Source organism: Miscanthus floridulus, chromosome 7 (genome assembly GCF_019320115.1).
Source record: "Miscanthus floridulus cultivar M001 chromosome 7, ASM1932011v1, whole genome shotgun sequence".
Lineage (NCBI taxonomy): Eukaryota > Viridiplantae > Streptophyta > Magnoliopsida > Poales > Poaceae > Miscanthus > Miscanthus floridulus.
Window position 1 is genome coordinate 95,876,602 of NC_089586.1, and position 18,733 is coordinate 95,895,334.

At 40.0% G+C, this 18,733-nt stretch overlaps 1 protein-coding gene across 3 annotated transcripts in view; it reads right to left on the reverse strand.

Moving 5' to 3' along the window:
* Window positions 1-4,730: 4,730 nt before the first annotated feature.
* The window catches only part of LOC136467362 (receptor kinase-like protein Xa21), a 29,427-nt gene continuing 15,424 nt past the window's right edge, over window positions 4,731-18,733 (reverse strand). Inside the window, exons 1-3 of one of the 3 annotated variants that reach the window (XM_066466043.1) lie at window positions 8,380-8,497; window positions 5,276-7,904; window positions 4,731-5,171 (exon numbers count right to left, since the gene is read on the reverse strand). In XM_066466043.1, coding sequence (XP_066322140.1) covers window positions 4,795-5,171; window positions 5,276-7,889 — 2,991 coding nt within the window. In that variant the 5' untranslated portion in view covers window positions 7,890-7,904; window positions 8,380-8,497 and the 3' untranslated portion in view covers window positions 4,731-4,794. Of the gene's footprint in view, window positions 5,172-5,275; window positions 7,905-8,248; window positions 8,498-18,733 lie in introns of those variants that run through there. The other 2 variants (XM_066466046.1, XM_066466045.1) reach the window with 2 other exon arrangements.

The following is an 18,733-nucleotide window of genomic DNA, read 5'->3' on the forward strand; positions in this document are numbered from 1 at the left end:
TGGCGTGCATTTCTTCCCGCCCTGGACAGTGTGGCCGAGCTGATGGGTAAGAAATAATGGACTTCCACCAGACTTTCTTTGTTTTTGTTAGAGCAGCTTATCTGTTTGTGTACCATTTAACTTTTGTAGCTTAAAGCTTAATGTTTGTTTATACTCTTTATGTTACAATCACCGTGAGTCTAGACATTTTAGATATGTTGGCAGCTGTCACAAATTTATCCTTCTAGGATTCAAGTAGAATGGAAGTTGTCCCCTTATTTTCACTTATATCTTATATTGCAGGCAGCTCCTTACAATACACTTTTCCTTTTTGTATAATAGGTACATCCTTGAGGGTAAAGAGCTTGAGTTCTACATGAAGAAGCTTCAGCGCAAGAAGAGCAAGGGTGCTGCAGCTTAGAGCATTCTCATGGATGGTCCTCCGCGGAAATGTGTGGCCTATTAAATATTACTCTGGCTTTTTTTGTTAGTCCTCTCAAGTTCAGAACGTCTATGTCATGTTTTGCAGACCTGATGAGAACACTGCTTTCCGAAAATGAATCAACTCTATCTAGCTCCTAAGAATTGAGATTTTCCTTCTATATGAATAACAGTGGATTTGTCAAATTATTCAAATTGTATTTATATCTATATCTGCAGTACAGTTTTGCCGATAGGTTAGTTGTTGAACAGGGCATGATTCACAAAATACCTTGAAAATGGTTTCGCCAACACACAAACTGTCGGGAAAGGTTTAAACTGTCGGCGTAGGTCTTAACTGTGGGCAAAGGGTTAACTGTCGGCAAAGGTTTCAACTGTCGGAGTAGGTCCACTATTTGGCAACACAAAAAGTGTCGGCGATTCCTTTAACTGTCGGCGAAAGTTTCGCCCACAGCTTATAGCGCGACTATTTCTAAACTGTCGACAAAACCTTTCGTGAGAGGTTATCTGTCGGGAAAGGTACCCTTTGTCCACTATAAAAAGTGTCAGGAAAGGTATGTTGTGTTATAGTGCCGGCAGCCCCAGCCAACACCGTCGCTACCATCAAGAGTGGAGGAGGGGAATGCGCGGAGAAGAAGAGGACCCCGCCGCCATCCGCTGCGCTTGCACAGGCACTGGCCGGCGCCGCCGCAGTCACCCCTGTCGGACTCCACACCGGTCGCACGAGGGATGGACCGTCGGCCCGCTGCAGCATGCGCCACCAGCACGAGGGAAGGAGAGCCCCGCCGCCACCATCCCGGCCGGCCTAACATTACATCTAAATTATCTACCTTTACTGTTATGAAAGATAATTTAAAACAACGCTCTATACTTTGTATCTAGACTAGTAAGATTACCCACATGTGTCATTATAAAAGATAATTTAAAATACACCATAATGATTTTATACATTATCCACCTTCGTAAGTATGAAAGACAATGCAAAATAACCACATAAATTTACATCAACATACACATATATGTTGTTAAAAAAGATAATATAAAGTATTACCTTTATATTTGTATCAATTTCAACCGTTATAAAAAATAAACAAAATTATCTCTCAAATCTACATGTAAACACTAATATATGCTATTACAGCTTTACAAAAATAAATCGATATCCATAAAGTACGACATATATATTTCTAAATTATAAACTTCTACAACCGTGAAAGTAAATAACCATAATGCTATGTTTCACCATATATACCAATTAAACATACATGCATTAGAATAAATATTTATTTTAATATCTTCTGAAGCATGGAAAAATGTTTAATTGACAAACATGGAAAAATGTTTAATTGGCAAATCACATAGCAATAATATAACGCTAACAATTCGCTTTAAATTATATTAATACTCCGTGATAATGAATTTAATGATTTGTTATTCTAAAGAAGTTTATTTTAATTAAAATATTATGTCATATCAGTATTGGTAATTTAATTTTAAGCACTCTATTATATGTAAAAGAATACTACACACATATAATCCTGTGATGTAACAAATACAATAAGTTCAATGCGAGGATGCAATCTGAGTTTTAACTTAATTAACATGTGGAAAACAATATTACTAGAACCTAAACTCTTTTTGATAAAACTTTTTTGAATGAAAGATGAAAAATCCTAGAATTTCTACTTAACATGTAAAAAAACTGCACAACTCGATTACAAGTTGAAAGTTAAACTACGATTCATGAAATCGTAGAAAAGGACGCAACTAAAATTTATATATCTTAATATTTGGTTTCAACTAAATATATATATCATGATAGAAAAAGAGACAAATACTAGAAATTCTAACTACATGCCATCATAGCTATTGCATAAAACAACGTAAGAACAACTCCAACAGCTTGGCTATTCTTGTTATGGAGACTATTTTAGAATTTGTACATCAAAAAGTAGGCTCCAATAGATGTGCTATCTGACTTTGTAAAATAGGAAGCTGATGACTATCCCTTGGTTTTTGGAGGCCATAGAAAGCCAACCATGTGCGCTAGCAAGGCTATTGTGGACCACTTCGTTTTTTAGGAGCTTTCTATTTTACAAAATGGCTAAACAAAGGAATTTGGCTACTAATTTTAGCCAAATTGTTGGAGTTGCTCACATGACTCTATATTACCCACATAAAAAAGACCATCATCAGTTCGGTTTTACCAAACCACCATGGATAATAATAGCTATTGGATCCTCTGCTTAAATCAACATATAGTAACACATGACTATATATTTAAACTATGTACGGGGCTGTTTGGATGCCAGCCTTTCTTTGCCCAGTGTGGCGTCTTAATTCACCACCACAGACTGTGGCAAGATTCCTAAAGCCTTAACTCTTGTGCAGCTGTGGCAACCTCATCTTACTCACCAACCAAACAGGGGACAAAACTGCTGTGGCAGCCATATCTGTGGAGTGGCACATGAAGGCCAGGAACCAAACAGCCTCAAGAAACTTTGATCTAAAGAACACCTAAATTTGCATCTAATTACACAGGTAATCCTATTATGATAGATAATTTATGTAACCCAATTTTTATCTTATTATCTAAAAAATAAAATATCCTCTCAAATCTATATCTAAAAATTATCAACATCATCTATTAAAAAATTGTTTAAATAACGATAGAGCATGTATACGTTTCTACGTTATCCATTCTATCAATATTAATGTATTAAGATTTGATTAAAGTAAGCATACATATCGTACCAACGAGCATGAGATATATGTTATGTTTCATCAAAAAGATTTCCTTAACAACTCATATACTAATGATACTAACAAAGTAGCAAATTGTTTAAAACCGTATTAGTAACTATGACATATAATTTATATAGGTTGTTACTTTAGATATGTTTATATATATTTTAACTAAATGCTTGACGTGTCTATATTGATAGTATATATAATTCCTTGATAGGAAAATTCAATCATCTTGAGAAGTATAGGATCAGAGACGACTAGTGGCTATATTTTCCGCTCCTTTAAGATTACTTTAGAGTAAAAGTCGGTTTGTTATATGGTTTAAGTATTAAATTCTCTTTAGGTTAACACTGCTATTCCCATTGGAGATCTCACTCCAAGGTCTATCATCACTTATCTTAAATGTCATGGTGCAAGTTTTAAATGATTACTTATGCTATTATAGTATTTAAGAACATACTATCTAAAATCCTTATTTTTAAAAAGTGCAAAAAGGAGAGTTAATAAAAGATACAATAAACATAGGTGTTTCAACTAGACGAAAAAATCTATGGCAGTCAATAAAAATAAAATTCAAAAAATCAAAATTTAGATTCATGACTTCATGACATATGTGATGCACCAAGGGTGCCATAGTTAATGGCAAGATTTCAAACTAATTACATATTTAAAATATACAAAGGTGATATACAAAATAAAAATATAAATATGGATGAAAAACATAGAAATCAGTCCCTTGCAAAAAAGTAACTAAATAAGTTTATGATAACTGGATATAGACTATGAAGTATCTATTTTGTCTATTTTATAGAAAATAAACAAAAAGAAGAATATACAATTTAATATAATAATTCTTTATTAGTCCGTATTAAACAATATATCTCTTAAAATTTTAACCCATGTGAGAGCATGGGTTGGTGGAATAGTATTTGTAAATTCAAATAGAGTATATTGTAGTTAATTGTATGCTTATTTTTTTGTCGTATTTTGTTATTAATTTATACTGATTTTTCTATTAATTGTTTCTCTAGTTATTCGTTTTTTACCAACATTGCTTGAATGATAAGATCTTTTGGAAAGAAAAAAATAATTATCCCCTTTTTAGTATGTTTGCAGTTACCTGTTGTCTCTGTATCTAGGCTATCCCCAAGAAGCCGGCTTCGTAAGATTTGGTTGTGGCGGCAACTCATCAATTGGCACAAGTGGTCAGGACTCGGGACCTTTTTTTTAGCTAAGCACGTGCATGGATGACGTCAAATCCTACGGATTGTGGGTTATTATTAGTGTGTATGTATTTTGCAGTTTGCACAAAACTTTAGGCTATGTGCTCCAGGCACGCAGTGAAGCAGATGTCGGTAGGGTTTTTTTAGATTCTTGTGTCACCCCGATGTAATATATGATCTTCAAATGCAATAAAAATAACTTCCATTATTGAAAATAAATGACATATACAACTCAAGCAATAGCATATTGCTATCCTTATTACAAATAGAACTGACGTATGTAGATAATATCGAATTCACCAAAGCATAGTACCTAATAAATTATACGAAGCAAGAAAGTGTGCTCATCAGGGGATATCTTTATTGCTGTCAGGATCGAAACACTTTCTGGTAATGAGTGACATTATTTCTTCAATTTCCATCCAAGATGTGACGTCTTGATTTCATGAATGTTGCTGGCTGTTTCTTTCATATTCGCTCGTTCGCTTGGTAATGAATGTGCACAGCAAAGTGCAGCTTGCAGCAATGACGCCAAGCATTGGTGTACTACATTTTCTGGTACCATCTTATTCTGTGCTAGGTCCTTGGACTCTTCTTGGAGTTGAGGATCAATGACGTTATAGATTTGATGTGGAAAATTGCGCTCCACAAAGTTGACAAGGTTGAGTCCGTCCATGAACATAGGATCTGTTGGCCTTTTGCCTGTCATCATCTCTAGAAGTACTATCCCGAAACTGTAAGAATCTCCGGAAATTGATGGACGACCACCTTGAGCATACTCTGGAGAGAGACAAGTACGTGCGCAGAGTTTAGTCGTGGTGACAATAAAATGGGTATGTATGTTAGATAAGGGCAAACTTAATAATTAACTAACAAAGGAATACCTGGAGCAATGTAGCCTATGGTCCCCTTCACACCGATGGAACTAATTGAACCTGGTGGTGTCAAGCGAGAATCAGCATAAAACCTTGCGATGCCGAAGTCTCCCAAAAGCGCATTCATGTCTTCATCCAAAAGAACGTTGCTGGGCTTCAAATCGCAATGAACAGTGGGCCTTCCGCAATCGTGGTGTAAATAGTCCAGTGCATCAGCAATGTTAGCAGCTATGCTTATTGTTTGAGTTAGGCCTAGACGCTTTGCAGCTTTTCCATCCCCTTTCTGGTGTATCCACGAGTCTAGGTTGCCGTTAGGCATGAATTCGTAAACTAAAGCTTTAAAAACATTGCCTATATTGTCCACTGTCGAGCATGCAGTTATGATGGGAAGAAGATTTCGATGTTGAATGCTTCTCAATGCTTCACATTCTGCCATGAAGCTTCTCTCCGCACCTCGCATCTCGAGGTTGAAAACCTTCACTGCCACTTGAAATTTTGATTCCTTTATGGTCCCTCTATACACTGTACCATAGCTTCCTTTCCCAACAAGGTTGGATTCTGAAAAACTATTCGTGGCTTGTGCCAGATCATTGTAAGAAACTTTGAGGAAATCGTAGCCACCTAAAGAGGTCGATTCTAAATTTTTTCTTCTTGGCGACTTCTTTTCAAGGAGTAAAAAGCATATCAACACTAACAGCGACATGAAGCCAAACACTGGGATCAATATTTTAATCAAGTAATATTTGCTGCTGTTTTTCTGAGAACCTGTTGGGCAGGGGGGCAGACGAAGATCGCCTACTCCACCACACAGGCCCTGATTTTCTTCAAGTGAAATGGCAGTGGCATTTTTGAAAACCCCATTTGTTGGTATTTGCCCATGGAGATGATTGTACGAAAGATCCAGTTCGTCAAGCAATGATAAATTACCTAGATTTGTTGGGATAGTGCCTGATAAACTGTTATGTGAAAGATTCAGCACGCTCAAACTGCTGAAGTTACCAAAATATGCTGGAATGCTCCCTGTCAGCATGTTTTGGTCCATCTGGATGTCAGCTAAGGCTAGGCATTGGCCGAAACTATCAGGAATTTCTCCACTAAGCATATTTGCTGAGAGATGTATGATGAAGAGTTGCTTAAGGTTACCAACCTCTGGAGGAATGTTGCCTTGAAGATTATTGTAACTTAAGTCTAACCTTTGAAGTCCTTGAAGATTTCCTAAGTTCTGAGGTATGGGGCCGTCAAACTTGTTATTGTCCAAATAAAGCTTCAGCAAACCTTTAAGATTGCCAATGACGGGTGGAATGGGTCCGCTTAAGTTGTTTTTTCTAAGACTCAAATACTGTAGGTTTTTTAGGTCTCCAAGCCATCCATCAATGCTACCAGTGAGACTGCTTTCATCTAGTGATAATTGAACCAACCCAGAGAGTTTTCCTATATTTGGTGGGATTGTACCTGACAGCTTGTTTCCACCTAAAATTAAGTACTGAAGAGTAGGTGATAAGTTACCGACTGAATTTGGTATGACACCCTGCATCTGATTGTTTGATACTACTAGCACAATTAGAGCCCTGCAGTTTCCTAGCGCATGTAAGAATTCCCAGCTTTCACTATCTTTAGCTTCAAGCATGTTCGAATCAAGGACTAGTCTAAATAAACTTGAAAGCTTCCCGAAGGTGCTAGGGATCAGACCAGTGAAGTCGTTAGACCGTAGATCTATGTCTTGTAGCATTGAAGCATTACCTAAGGAATCTGGTATGTGACCTTCCAGCCAATTCTGGCCCAAGTATAGCCTTTCTAAATTGGAGAGACGATCACCCATATTGCTTGGTAGGCTCCCTCTTAGTTGATTTCTACCCAAATCTATTCCTTGAAGTAAGGACAAATTAAATAGGCTTGCAGGGATAGTACCTGATAGGTTATTTCCACCAAGGCCCAGCATCGAAATATTTGAAAAGTGGCCAAGTTCATCAGGAATTGTTCCTTCAAGTTGATTTACTTGAAGATAAAACTCTTTTATATGGGTGATGTTACCAAGGGTTGGCGGGATAGTCCCTCTAAGATTATTGTTATTAAGGGCAAAATAGACTAGATTCTTAAGGAGACCTATTTCCCGAGGAATTGCACCATTGAGTAAGTTATGGTAGAGATGCAACCGCTTGAGGTTGGAACAATTTGTGAGCGTGTCTGGAATAACCCCATCCAATGAGTTGTAGCTCAGATTAAGGATTTGCATCTTCTGGAGATTGTTGAGATGTGGTATTTGGCCAGAGAACTGATTGGTAGACAGGTCTAGTGTATGAAGGAATGTTAGGTTTCCAACAGATGGGGAAATCGGGCCTGACAGGCCTTGGTTGTAAAGTTTGAGTGCCGTTACTCGCCCGTGGTTCTTCTGGTTACATGTGACACCACTCCAGTTGCAGTAGTGGATGCTAGTGTTCCACGAGCTCAAGGATCCTAAAGGATCTGTGGTGACTGCCTTGAAATCAATCAAGGCGAGCATGTCCGTGCTATTCTCAGGGACGGTGGAGCAACAGACATTCCCTACACCATGAGACAGCAGACACAATGCTAGCAGTAGCATCAGCATGGTGAGTTTCACTTTCACCTGCCGGTCCTCGGCCATTAGTGGCCTCGTTACCTGCAAAATACGTGGTATAAATATTGTGGTGTACTACTATATGTTTACCGGCGAAGCTAGCTACTTTATGCCAGCACATGCTGCTCTGCCCTCTTGCCATGCATGTACAATATTATGGAAATGGAAGTAAGGAACTGCACTCGACCAGTAAAGCATATAATGCTGGCAATCCAAATAAGCACAAGGTTTAACTTTGTTTTTTTGTTTTTGTTTTGATGAAACTGGAGGGGTTTGAACCCCTACAGGATTTTATTTAAAGCAAGAAGGAACAAGTTACAGAGTACTAGCAAAACTAAGAAACGAAAAAAGAAAGGAAGAAAATGAGCCCAAACAAAGATATTAACTTTGTCAATGTTCGAATTGCGCTGCAAGCAATTGATGCATGACGAGTAAGAGCAGAGCCCAGACCAACATAATTGCTGAAGTAGTACTAGAAGCCTAGAACTGAGCACCAGGAGGAAATAGAACAACGGACCTCTGCTTGGCCGAAGGCCGAAGCGTCTTTTCTTGTGTGGCTTTGCCGGGTGGTGTAACGTATAAGCTGTGAGCTTTGGTTTAGATGCTCAGCTGCCTGCCCAGGGGTTTAAAAACAGTTTTACAGCCGCATACATCCACACACTTCCGTCATCATCACGCCTCATCTCGGCTTAGCTTGACCGCCGTTGCAGCGAAGACCCGGAGTCCGTCAAACTCGTCAGCTACCTCTACTTTTCAGCTTCCATCCCGTCTCTCAGCGTCGCCGTCGCTGTTTGAGATGGACATGATTGTTGCGACATGTCCAGCCTCGCATCCCAGAATAATTTTCAGCAGAACCAGGAAGAGATATTCCGGGCTAATGCGCGACCTGTCTCCTGCGGGTTTCCATGAAGTTCAGTTCGTCGAATGGTCACCAGTGCTGTGTGTTCGTTTCCAAAACCAATGTTGTTTATTTGTGATGATCGGCCTTCCAGAATTTACTTTGTGGACATGATTTATTCATAGCTTATCTTTGACGACAGGGCTGCAGGTCAAGTCAACTTGTTGATATGGACACGCATATATGCTGTACAGTGCCGTGCTCTGCAGGATTTTCGCAAGTGACGAATATCGTCATTTGAATTGGAGAAATATATCTAGTGAAACAATTGAGTTTTATGAAGGGTGGAACTATGTGCACTTCCTTTTTTTATGTAAAAAAAATTTCGTTTGAGCAGAGATAGACGCAAGATATACTAAAAAGGGTCATATATTTGAATTTTGTATTTTTGTCGAACACAACTAGAAAAGGGGCCTAGTCATCACCACATTATTGCTGGTTTGCTATGAACCGATTCACGGCATAATGACAAGTGACTAGAGCAGGGTGAACGGGAGTCTCAAAATTTAATTCTTTTTTTAATAGTAGTCTTAGGAATCGTTGGAGTATGTGTGGTTTTTTCTTCTAATAATTTTTAGCGAACATTCAAAAACCACTTTTTTGGTACTCTTGAGGAGGTTCATGATGTGGAATTTGATGAAACAAATGGTTCCCAAGAGGAAGATGAGAATCTAGATGATGTAAGAGGCACTCAATTGGTCAATGTAATGAAAAACATGGATATTGGTGATATAAGGCCTAGAGAGGTGATAGATATTGAAGATGACAAGAATCAAGTACTCTCTAACTCAAATGTGCAAGCTAGTGGTTCTAATGATCAAATCCAAGCAAGCACTAGTGATGGAAATGTGCAAGATCAACAAATGGCTAGTTTATCATCTCAACCAAGTGATCAATCAAATGCTAGCAATCAAGTGCAAGTGCTTCAACCAACCAATGTTGCAAGAGATCATCCATTGGACACTATCATTGGTGATATTTCAAGAGGTGTGCAAACAAGATCAAGATTGGCCTCATTTTGTGAGCATTTCTCATTTGTGTCATCCTTTGAACCTAAGAAGATAGATGAAGCTTTGAAGAATGTTGAGTGGATCAATGCTATGCATGAAGAGCTAAATAACTTTACAAGAAACCATGTATGGGATTTAGTTGAGAGGCCTAAGGATCATAATGTGATTGGAACTAAGTGGGTCTTTCGGAACAAGCAAGATCAAGATGGGATAGTAATAAGGAACAAAGCAAGATTAGTGGCTCAAGGTTACACTCAAGTTGAAGGTCTTGACTTTGGAGAAACATATGCCCCGGTTGCAAGATTGGAAGCAATTAGGATCTTACTAGCTTATGCTTGTGCCCACAACATCAAGTTGTACCAAATGGATGTGAAAAGTGCATTTCTCAATGGGTACATCAATGAGCTTGTGTATGTTGTGCAACCTCCTAGTTTTGAAGATGAAAAGAAACCTAACCATGTCTACAAGTTGAGAAAGACTTTGTATGGATTGAAGCAAGCACCTAGAGCATGGTATGAGAGATTGAGGGATTTCCTACTCTCTAAGGGATTCAAGATGGGAAAGGTTGACACCACTCTCTTCACCAAGAAGCTTGGAAATGACTTGTTTGTAATGCAAATCTATGTTGATGATATCATCTTTGGATCAACAAATCAAGAATTTTGTGAGGAGTTTGGCAAGATGATGGCAAGTGAGTTTGAGATGTCTATGATTGGAGAACTTAGTTACTTCCTTGGTCTTCAAATCAAGCAAATGAAGAATGGCACATTTGTGAGTCAAGGCAAGTATATCAAGGACATGCTCAAGAAGTTTGAAATGGATGGGAGTAAAGCTATTAGTACACCAATAGGGACAAGTGGAAGCTTAGATAGTGATGGTAGTGGCAACATGGTAGATCAAAAGATGTATCGGTCCATGATTGGAAGTCTACTCTATGTGACCGCATCAAGGCCGGATGTGATGTTTAGTGTATGCATGTGTGCTAGATTTCAAGCCTCACCAAGAGAAAGTCATTTAAAGGCAACTAAGAGAATATTGAGGTACTTAAAGCATACACAAAATGTTGGATTGTGGTATCCCAAAGGAGCAAGATTTGAGTTGATTGGATATTCAGACTCCGATTATGCAGGATGCAAAGTTGAGAGAAAGAGCACATCGGGCACATGTCAACTATTGGGAAGATCACTTGTGTCTTGGTCATCAAAGAAGCAAAATAGTGTAGCACTTTCAACCGCCGAAGAGGAATACATTTCGGCCGATAGTTGTTGTGCTCAATTACTTTGGATGAAGGCTACTTTGAGTGACTTTGGAATCAAGTTTAAGCAAGTGCCATTGCTATGTGACAATGAAAGTGCCGTGAAGCTCACCAACAACCTAGTTCAACACTCAAGAACAAAGCATATATATGTCCGTCATCACTTCATAAGAGATCACCAACAAAAAGGGGATATTTGCATAGAGAGTGTGGGCACCGAAGATCAACTTGCCGACATATTCACAAAGCCACTTGATGAGAAGAGGTTTTGCAAGCTAAGGAATGAATTGAACATACTTGACTTCTCCAATATGTGTTGATGCACTCCACTATATGACATGCCTCTCCTTCGAGCAAAGCAAGGTAAAGTTGATTGACATGTCATCCATCCATTGCTAAGGACTTGTTTAGTGCATCTAGTCATTCCTATCATGTTCTAGGCTCATTCATGAAAATCAAATGAATTTGATGCTTGTATGGTACCACTATTGCTTGTATGTTTGAAATGATCTAGTGGTAGCATATGACATGTTTGTGGGCTTGTAAACCTAGTGTTTGATTTAGAAAATGAGCTATAAGTGTTTAACTCAACATGGTATAAGATAACCCTTATTTGGAGGTGTGAAGAAGCTTGTCCTTGGATCAAACCGAGTTAAATATCTTTTGCAAGTAATCTAGATTGAACCAAATTGGGAAAATGATCCTCTTTTCACATGGTTTCACCCCAACCTATCTATAATTTGAGCTCACCTTTTGTGCAAATTGTTGACATTAATAATCCTACCCTATCTATACTTTAAGCCTTTGTGGTCATTGATGACAAAGGGGAAGAAATAGTGTACAAAGATAGTGAAAAGACAACAAAGAAATAAAGTGGGAGAGATAAAACATGACAAAGGAAGGGGATCAATTAAAATTTTGAGCATACAAATAGGGGGAGCAAGCTCATGAACTTGTATGGTGAATTTGAATGTGCATTACATATGTTTGCTTGCATGGCATACATTTTAATCTTCAATATCCATGCTTGTGTGGTGTATGCTAGTTATAGGTTGGAATGATGAAATGAAAAACTAGCATACATAGGCTAAAGTAACTAGACCCTTGCTTTTAATGTTGATCTCATGGGGTATTCTAGTTTTTGTGTATGTCTAGTTACTAATGATGCTAAGGATGGTATATTAGTGCACTCCGATTGGTATCACGCTTCAAAGGTCCATCTCTTATACCTTAGCATCATTTGGTAGAAATTGACTCCTATATTTCCTATCTAAGCATATGTGCAAGCTACAATGCAAACTCTTAGCACATATGTAGGGGGAGCAATTACTACCATTTGGAGTTCATGAAACTTGTCCATATCCTTTACACATGGTAAATATGCTTGGGCAAGCAACATGGATTCAAATAAACTTAAATTTGTATCTTTGTGAAAGGGTTGTCATCAATTACCAAAAAGGGGGAGATTGAAAGCTCTAGTTTGGTTTTGGTTAATTGATGAAACCCTAAGTGCTAACCTAGTTTATTTAAGTGATTATGAGATAGGTAGCACTACTCCAAGTGATGAAGCAATGACGAAGATCATGACAATGGCGATGGCATGGTGATGATCAAATACTCAAACTTGGAAAAGAAGAAAGAGAAAAACAAAAGACTCAAGGCAAAGGTATAAAATGAAGGAGCCATTTTGTTTCGGAGATCAAGACACTTAGCGAGTGTGATCACATTTAGGATAGATAGCTGTACTATTAAGAGGAGTGAAACTCGTATCGAAATGCAGTTATCAAAGTGTCACTAGATGCTCTAACTCTTTGCATTTGCATTTAGGATCTAGTGGAGTGCTAACACCCTTGAAAACATTTGTGAAAATATGCTAACACATGTGCACAAGGTGATACACTTGGTGGTTGGCACATTCGAGCAAGGGTGAAAAAGACAGAGGAGATGCCAGCGTCGGTCAAGTGACCGGACGCTGGATCTGAATGCATCGGACGCTGACTGCCTGCGTTCAGTCGTGCTGACCTGGCAGTACAGTAGCTAGGGTTAACCACCGGACGCTGGGCTGTGTCCGGTCGAGGTAGACCGGACGCGTCCGGTCAAGGAAAAACAGTTTTGGACCCTTACTTAACTCGACCGGACGCTGATGCTCCAGCGTCCGGTTGGTTTAGCCAGAGCGTCCGATCAGCACTTAGCCGTTGTGATCTGATGGTTCTGTTTCAACTCAGAATGACACGTGGCAAAAATCAGTGGACCGGACACTGAGTCTAGGGTCCGGTCAGTCTGACCGGAGCGTCCGGTCAGAGCGCGTTATGCCCAGTGAAGGGGTATAACGGCTCTATTTGATGGGGGCTCTATTTATAGCCCCATGGCTGGCTCAAGCTCTCTCTCTTGCACATTTTCATTGACATAGCAACCTTGTGAGCTTAGCCAAAGCCCTCCCACTCATCTCCATCATTGATCCATCATCTTTGTGAGATTGGGAGAGAATCCAAGTGCATTGCTTGAGTGATTGCATCTAGAGGCACTTGGTATTCGTGTTGTGCTGTGGATTTCGCTTGTTTCTCTTGGTGGTTGCGACCACCTAGATGGCTTGGTGCAGCGGTGGAGGATCGGCATGAGTTGGTGATTGTTCGTGGCCGCCTTCGGTGATTGTAAGGGGAGTTGTACCTTCCCCGGCAGAGTGCCGAAAGGTAACTCTAGTAAATTGCTCGTGTCATTGAGTTACCTCACTTGTGGGTCAGTTCTTGCGGTGTCCTATCGTGTGGATGAGGTTTGTCAAACACCTCTTAGCCTCCGAACCACCAAGTGTTGGTCGACACAACGGAGACTAGCGTGTTGGCAAACACGTGAACCTCAGGAGAAAAATTGGTTGTCTTTTGTCATTTGCATTCTCCCAGTGATTGGCTTAATCTTCATCTTGTGATTGGTTCATCCCCTACACGGCGGTATAATCACCCTACTCACTTATTTACATTCGTGCAAACTAGTTGATACAAGCTCTTTAAGTGTAATTAGAATTGAGAGCTTGCTTTATTATTTACATTCATCTAGTTGAGCTCTTGGTGTGTAGTTACATAGCAAGTTTGGGTGCCTAAGTAATCATTGCAACTAGAATTGTTGGATAGGTGGCTTGCAACCCTTGTAGAGCTAGAGCAAGTTTGCATTACACTATTTGTCATACTAATCAAATTGCTCTAGTTGATTTGTAGATTTTTAAATAGGCTATTCACCCCCCTCTAGCCATATTAGGACCTTTCAAACGGCTGCCAGATGGGATAGGAGATAGAGGAGGGGTGCGGGCACTATTTATGGGGCCAGGATCCCTTGGGCGCCACGACACCACGGATTGTGGTAGCATCGGACTCAACGGCGACGGCACAGTGTCCGCCTGGGACACGAACAAGAGGAAGGAAGCGGGTCTGACTTGCGGGCCCAGATGGATAGCGGTAGAGGAAGGCGTGCGGGCCGGCTCTGGAGTGGGCCGAGCGGAGCAGAGAGAGGTGCAGGCCGGCATGGGGAAGAGATGGGCCGCGGCAGCAGCAGGCCTTCGGGCCAGAAAGAAAGGAGAGAGAATTTGCCTCTTTTTTCTAATTTCATTCCAAAGCAATTTTGAAGACAAAATTCAAATCAAGTTCAAATTTGAGTTCAAACCAAACCATGCCAAAAATTTATATGCAGCAGCATGAATGCACATTCATTGTTGTTAACCTACATTAAATTTTAATTTGATAAACTTTATTATTCTTTCTAAACTTAAATGCTCACAAAAATGCTTAGTAAATCAATTTTACCCTAGTTTCAATTGTTGTAAAATTTAGGGTGTTACAATTCTACCCCCCTTAAAATGAATCTCGTCCTCGAGATTCAGATGATGCTTACTTAAATAACTGTGGGTATGTTTTCCTTAGATCCTCTTCTCTTTCCCAAGTAGCCTCATCCTCGGTATACCGATTCCACTGAACCTTACACATCTTTATAATTCGGCTCCTTGTGACTCTTTCTACCGTCTCCAAAATCTTTAACAGAAACTCCTCATAAGTGAGATCTTCCTTAACCGTAAGCTCCTCTAACGGTATCTACTCTTTAGGTATACGCAAACACTTCTTTAGCTGAGATACATGGAACACATCATGTACACCTGTCAAACTCTCGGGCAATTCCAACTGATAAGCCACCTCTCCACGTCTCTCTAAAATCTTGAAAGGTCCAATATACCTTGGTGCTAACTTCCCTTTCATGTTAAACCTTCTCACACTTCTCATAGGCGACACCTTCAAGTACACATAATCACCTTCTTTGAAAACCAATTCTCTTCTTCTAGTATCGGCATAGCTCTTTTGTTGAGACTGGGCCACTCTCAAGTTATCCCTGATCAACCTTACTTGCTCTTCTGCGTCTCTCAAGACATCTGGTCCAAACACCTGAGTTTCCCCTGTTTGGTTCCAAAACAATGGGGTCCTACACTTTCGTCCATACAAAGCTTCGAAAGATGCCATATTGAGACTTTTCTGATAACTGTTGTTGTACGAGACCTCTGCATAAGGCAAACTCTTGTCTCAACTTGTACCATACTGCAACGCACAAGCTCTCAACATATCCTCTAATATCTAATTAATTCTCTCAGTTTGCCCATCTGTCTGAGGATGATATGTTGTACTAAAGTTCAACTTGGTTCCTAACGAACTATGTACTTGCTGCCAAAAATGAGATATAAATTGGGTACCTCAATCAGACATAATTTTCTTGGGAACTCCATGTAGACAAACTATTCTCTCCATATATAACTGAGCTAACCTCGGCCCATTATAAGTAGTCTTAACCGGTATAAAGTGAGCAACTTTAGTTAATCGATCTACTATTACCCAGATTGAATCATAACCTCTCTGAGTACGTGGTAACCCAACTATGAAATCCATACCAACTTCTTCCCACTTCTATTCATGTATCTTCATTGGTTGTAGCAATCCTATAGGTCTTTGATGTTTAGCCTTGACTCTCTGACAGGTATCACACAAAGCAACATATTCAACATCTCTTTTGAGTCCATACCACCAATACTTCTCTTTTAAGTCCAAATACATCTTAGTACTTCCAGGATGAATAGAATAAGCAGACTCATGTGCCTCACGAAGAATTGCCTCACGTATAGCCTTATCCTCAGGCACACATAGTCTTTTCCCAAACCATAGAGTCCCATTGTCATCCATACGGAATCCTGGTGCCTTACCAATCACTATGTTTTCTGCTATCTCTTTCAACTTCGCATCCTGTAACTGACCCTTACATATTTCTTGCTCTAATTTAGGCTCCGACACCAACTCCACTGCATTTGTGACAAAGCCTAAATTTAGTCGCTTCAACTCGGCACACAACTCACTTGACATCGATGTCACTTGCACCTCATTGGCATAACTCTTCCTACTAAGAGCATCGGCAACAATGTTTGCCTTCCCAGGATAATAGTGTACCTCCAAATCATAATCTTTGATCAACTCTAACCATCGACGCTGTCTCATATTTAGATCTATCTGAGTGAAAATGTACTTCAGACTTTTGTGATCAGTATAGATGTCACTCTTATGCCCAATAAGATAGTGCCTCCATATCTTCAAAGCATGAACTACTGCTGCTAACTCCAAGTCATGAGTAGGATAATTTAACTCATGCTTTCTCAACTGCCGAGATGCATAAGCCACTACTCTACCTTGTTGCATAAGAACACATCCAAGTCCTTGACGAGATGCATCACAATAGATCGAAAAGCTCTTGTTCAGATCTGGCAAAGTCAATACTAGGGCCGTAGTCAACCTCTTCTTCAACTCTTCAAAGTTAGCCTGACACTTCTCGGACCACACAAACTTAGCATTTTTCTCCAACAAGGCTGTCATTGGCTTGGCAAGCTTAGAGAAACCTTCAATGAACCTTCTGTAGTATCCAGCTAATCCCAAAAAACTATGAATCTGTCCCACATCTGTTGGTGGCTTCCAATTCAATACATCTTTCACCTTACCAGGATCTACTACAATTCCACCATTAGAGACAACATGGCCAAGGAAAGAAACTTCCTTCAACTAAAATTCACACTTGCTTCGCTTAGCATACAACTTGTGTTCTCTGAGCTTCTGCAAGACCAACCTTAGATGTTTGGCATGCTCTTCTTCTGTTTTGGAGAATATCAATATATCATCGATGAACACCACCACAAACTTATCCAAAAACTCCATGAACACCTTGTTCATCATGTACATAAAGTAGGCAGGTGCATTGGTCAAACCAAATGACATAACAGTGTACTCATACAAACCATACCTCGTAGTAAAAGCTGTCTTGGGTATGTCTATTGCACGAATCCTCAATTGATGGTAGCCAGAACGAAGATCAATCTTAGAGAAGACACAAGCACCTCTCAACTGATCAAACAAGTCATCAATTCTAGGCAACGGATACTTGTTCTTTATGGTAACCTTATTGAGCGATCGATAGTCAACACACATCCTCTGATTACCATCCTTCTTGTCAACAAATATAACTGGTGCTCCCCAAGGTGATGAACTAGGACGAATAAAACCTTTCTCCTGTAACTCCGTAATTTGTTTCTTAAGTTCTTCTAATTCTTTAACCCCCATTCTATATGGACGCTTAGCTATAGGTGCAGTTCCAGGTAATAATTCAATAATAAACTCAATATCACGGTCAGGTGGCATACCTAGCAAATCATCGGGGAACACATCTAGAAATTCATCCACCACTGGGTCCTCCTGGTTGCCGCTATCATCAAGCTGGTTCACTATGGCTGTCGGCTATGCTTGTATTACAACATTAACACTGATTCTTTCTCCACTAGGTGCGGTCACCACAACTACCTTCTCTTTACACTGGATCACTGCTTGTTGTTGCTTCATCCAGTCCATACCCAGAATCACATCTATACCAGATGCTCTCAACACAATGGGGCTCACTTTAAACTCTACCCCCCTTAAGGATAGACTAGTCGGAAGACAACAATATGAAGCTTGCATACTTCCACCCAGTGAGTTTACTAACATGGGATTTTGCATGGCACATAATGGTATGCTATGGTTTCTAACAAATGCTTGTGATATGAATGAATGTGAAGCTCTAGAATCAAAAAAACTGTGGCAGGGGTTGAGTTGACATTGAACGTACTAAGCATGACTTCTGGTTCTGCAACTGCCGTCTCTGTAGACACATGATTCACCATTCCATACTGTGTTGGCTTCTGGTTGCTGTTCTGCTTCTGAGGGGTTTGCTGATTAGGCTTCTCTGGGCAATTATAAGACAGATGACCTTCTTTGCCACAACGAAAGCACTTGCTGGGGGTGCTAGGGGCACTAGTCTTCATAGGAGTGTTATTGGGTGCTCCCTATCGTGGTGTCTGCTGACCACTCTATTGCTGAGGACATTGATTATCAATCTGCTGCTGGTTTGGGTTGCACTGAGGATACTAACCATGATTCCACTAACTGGGTGGTCCCTGCAACCTCTGCTGAAAGCCTTGCTGAGGGTTGGTACGTGGACGAGTATTGCTCCCAGAGGCCGGTCCCTGAAGCCTCCTCTTCTTGGCCTCCATCTCCTTGCGCTTGTTGTCAATAACAATAGCGTGATTCACCAGTGTCTAAAAATTGGGGTAGGTATTGGACATAAGCTGGAGCTGCAGACCATCATACAGACCTTTGAGAAAGTGGTG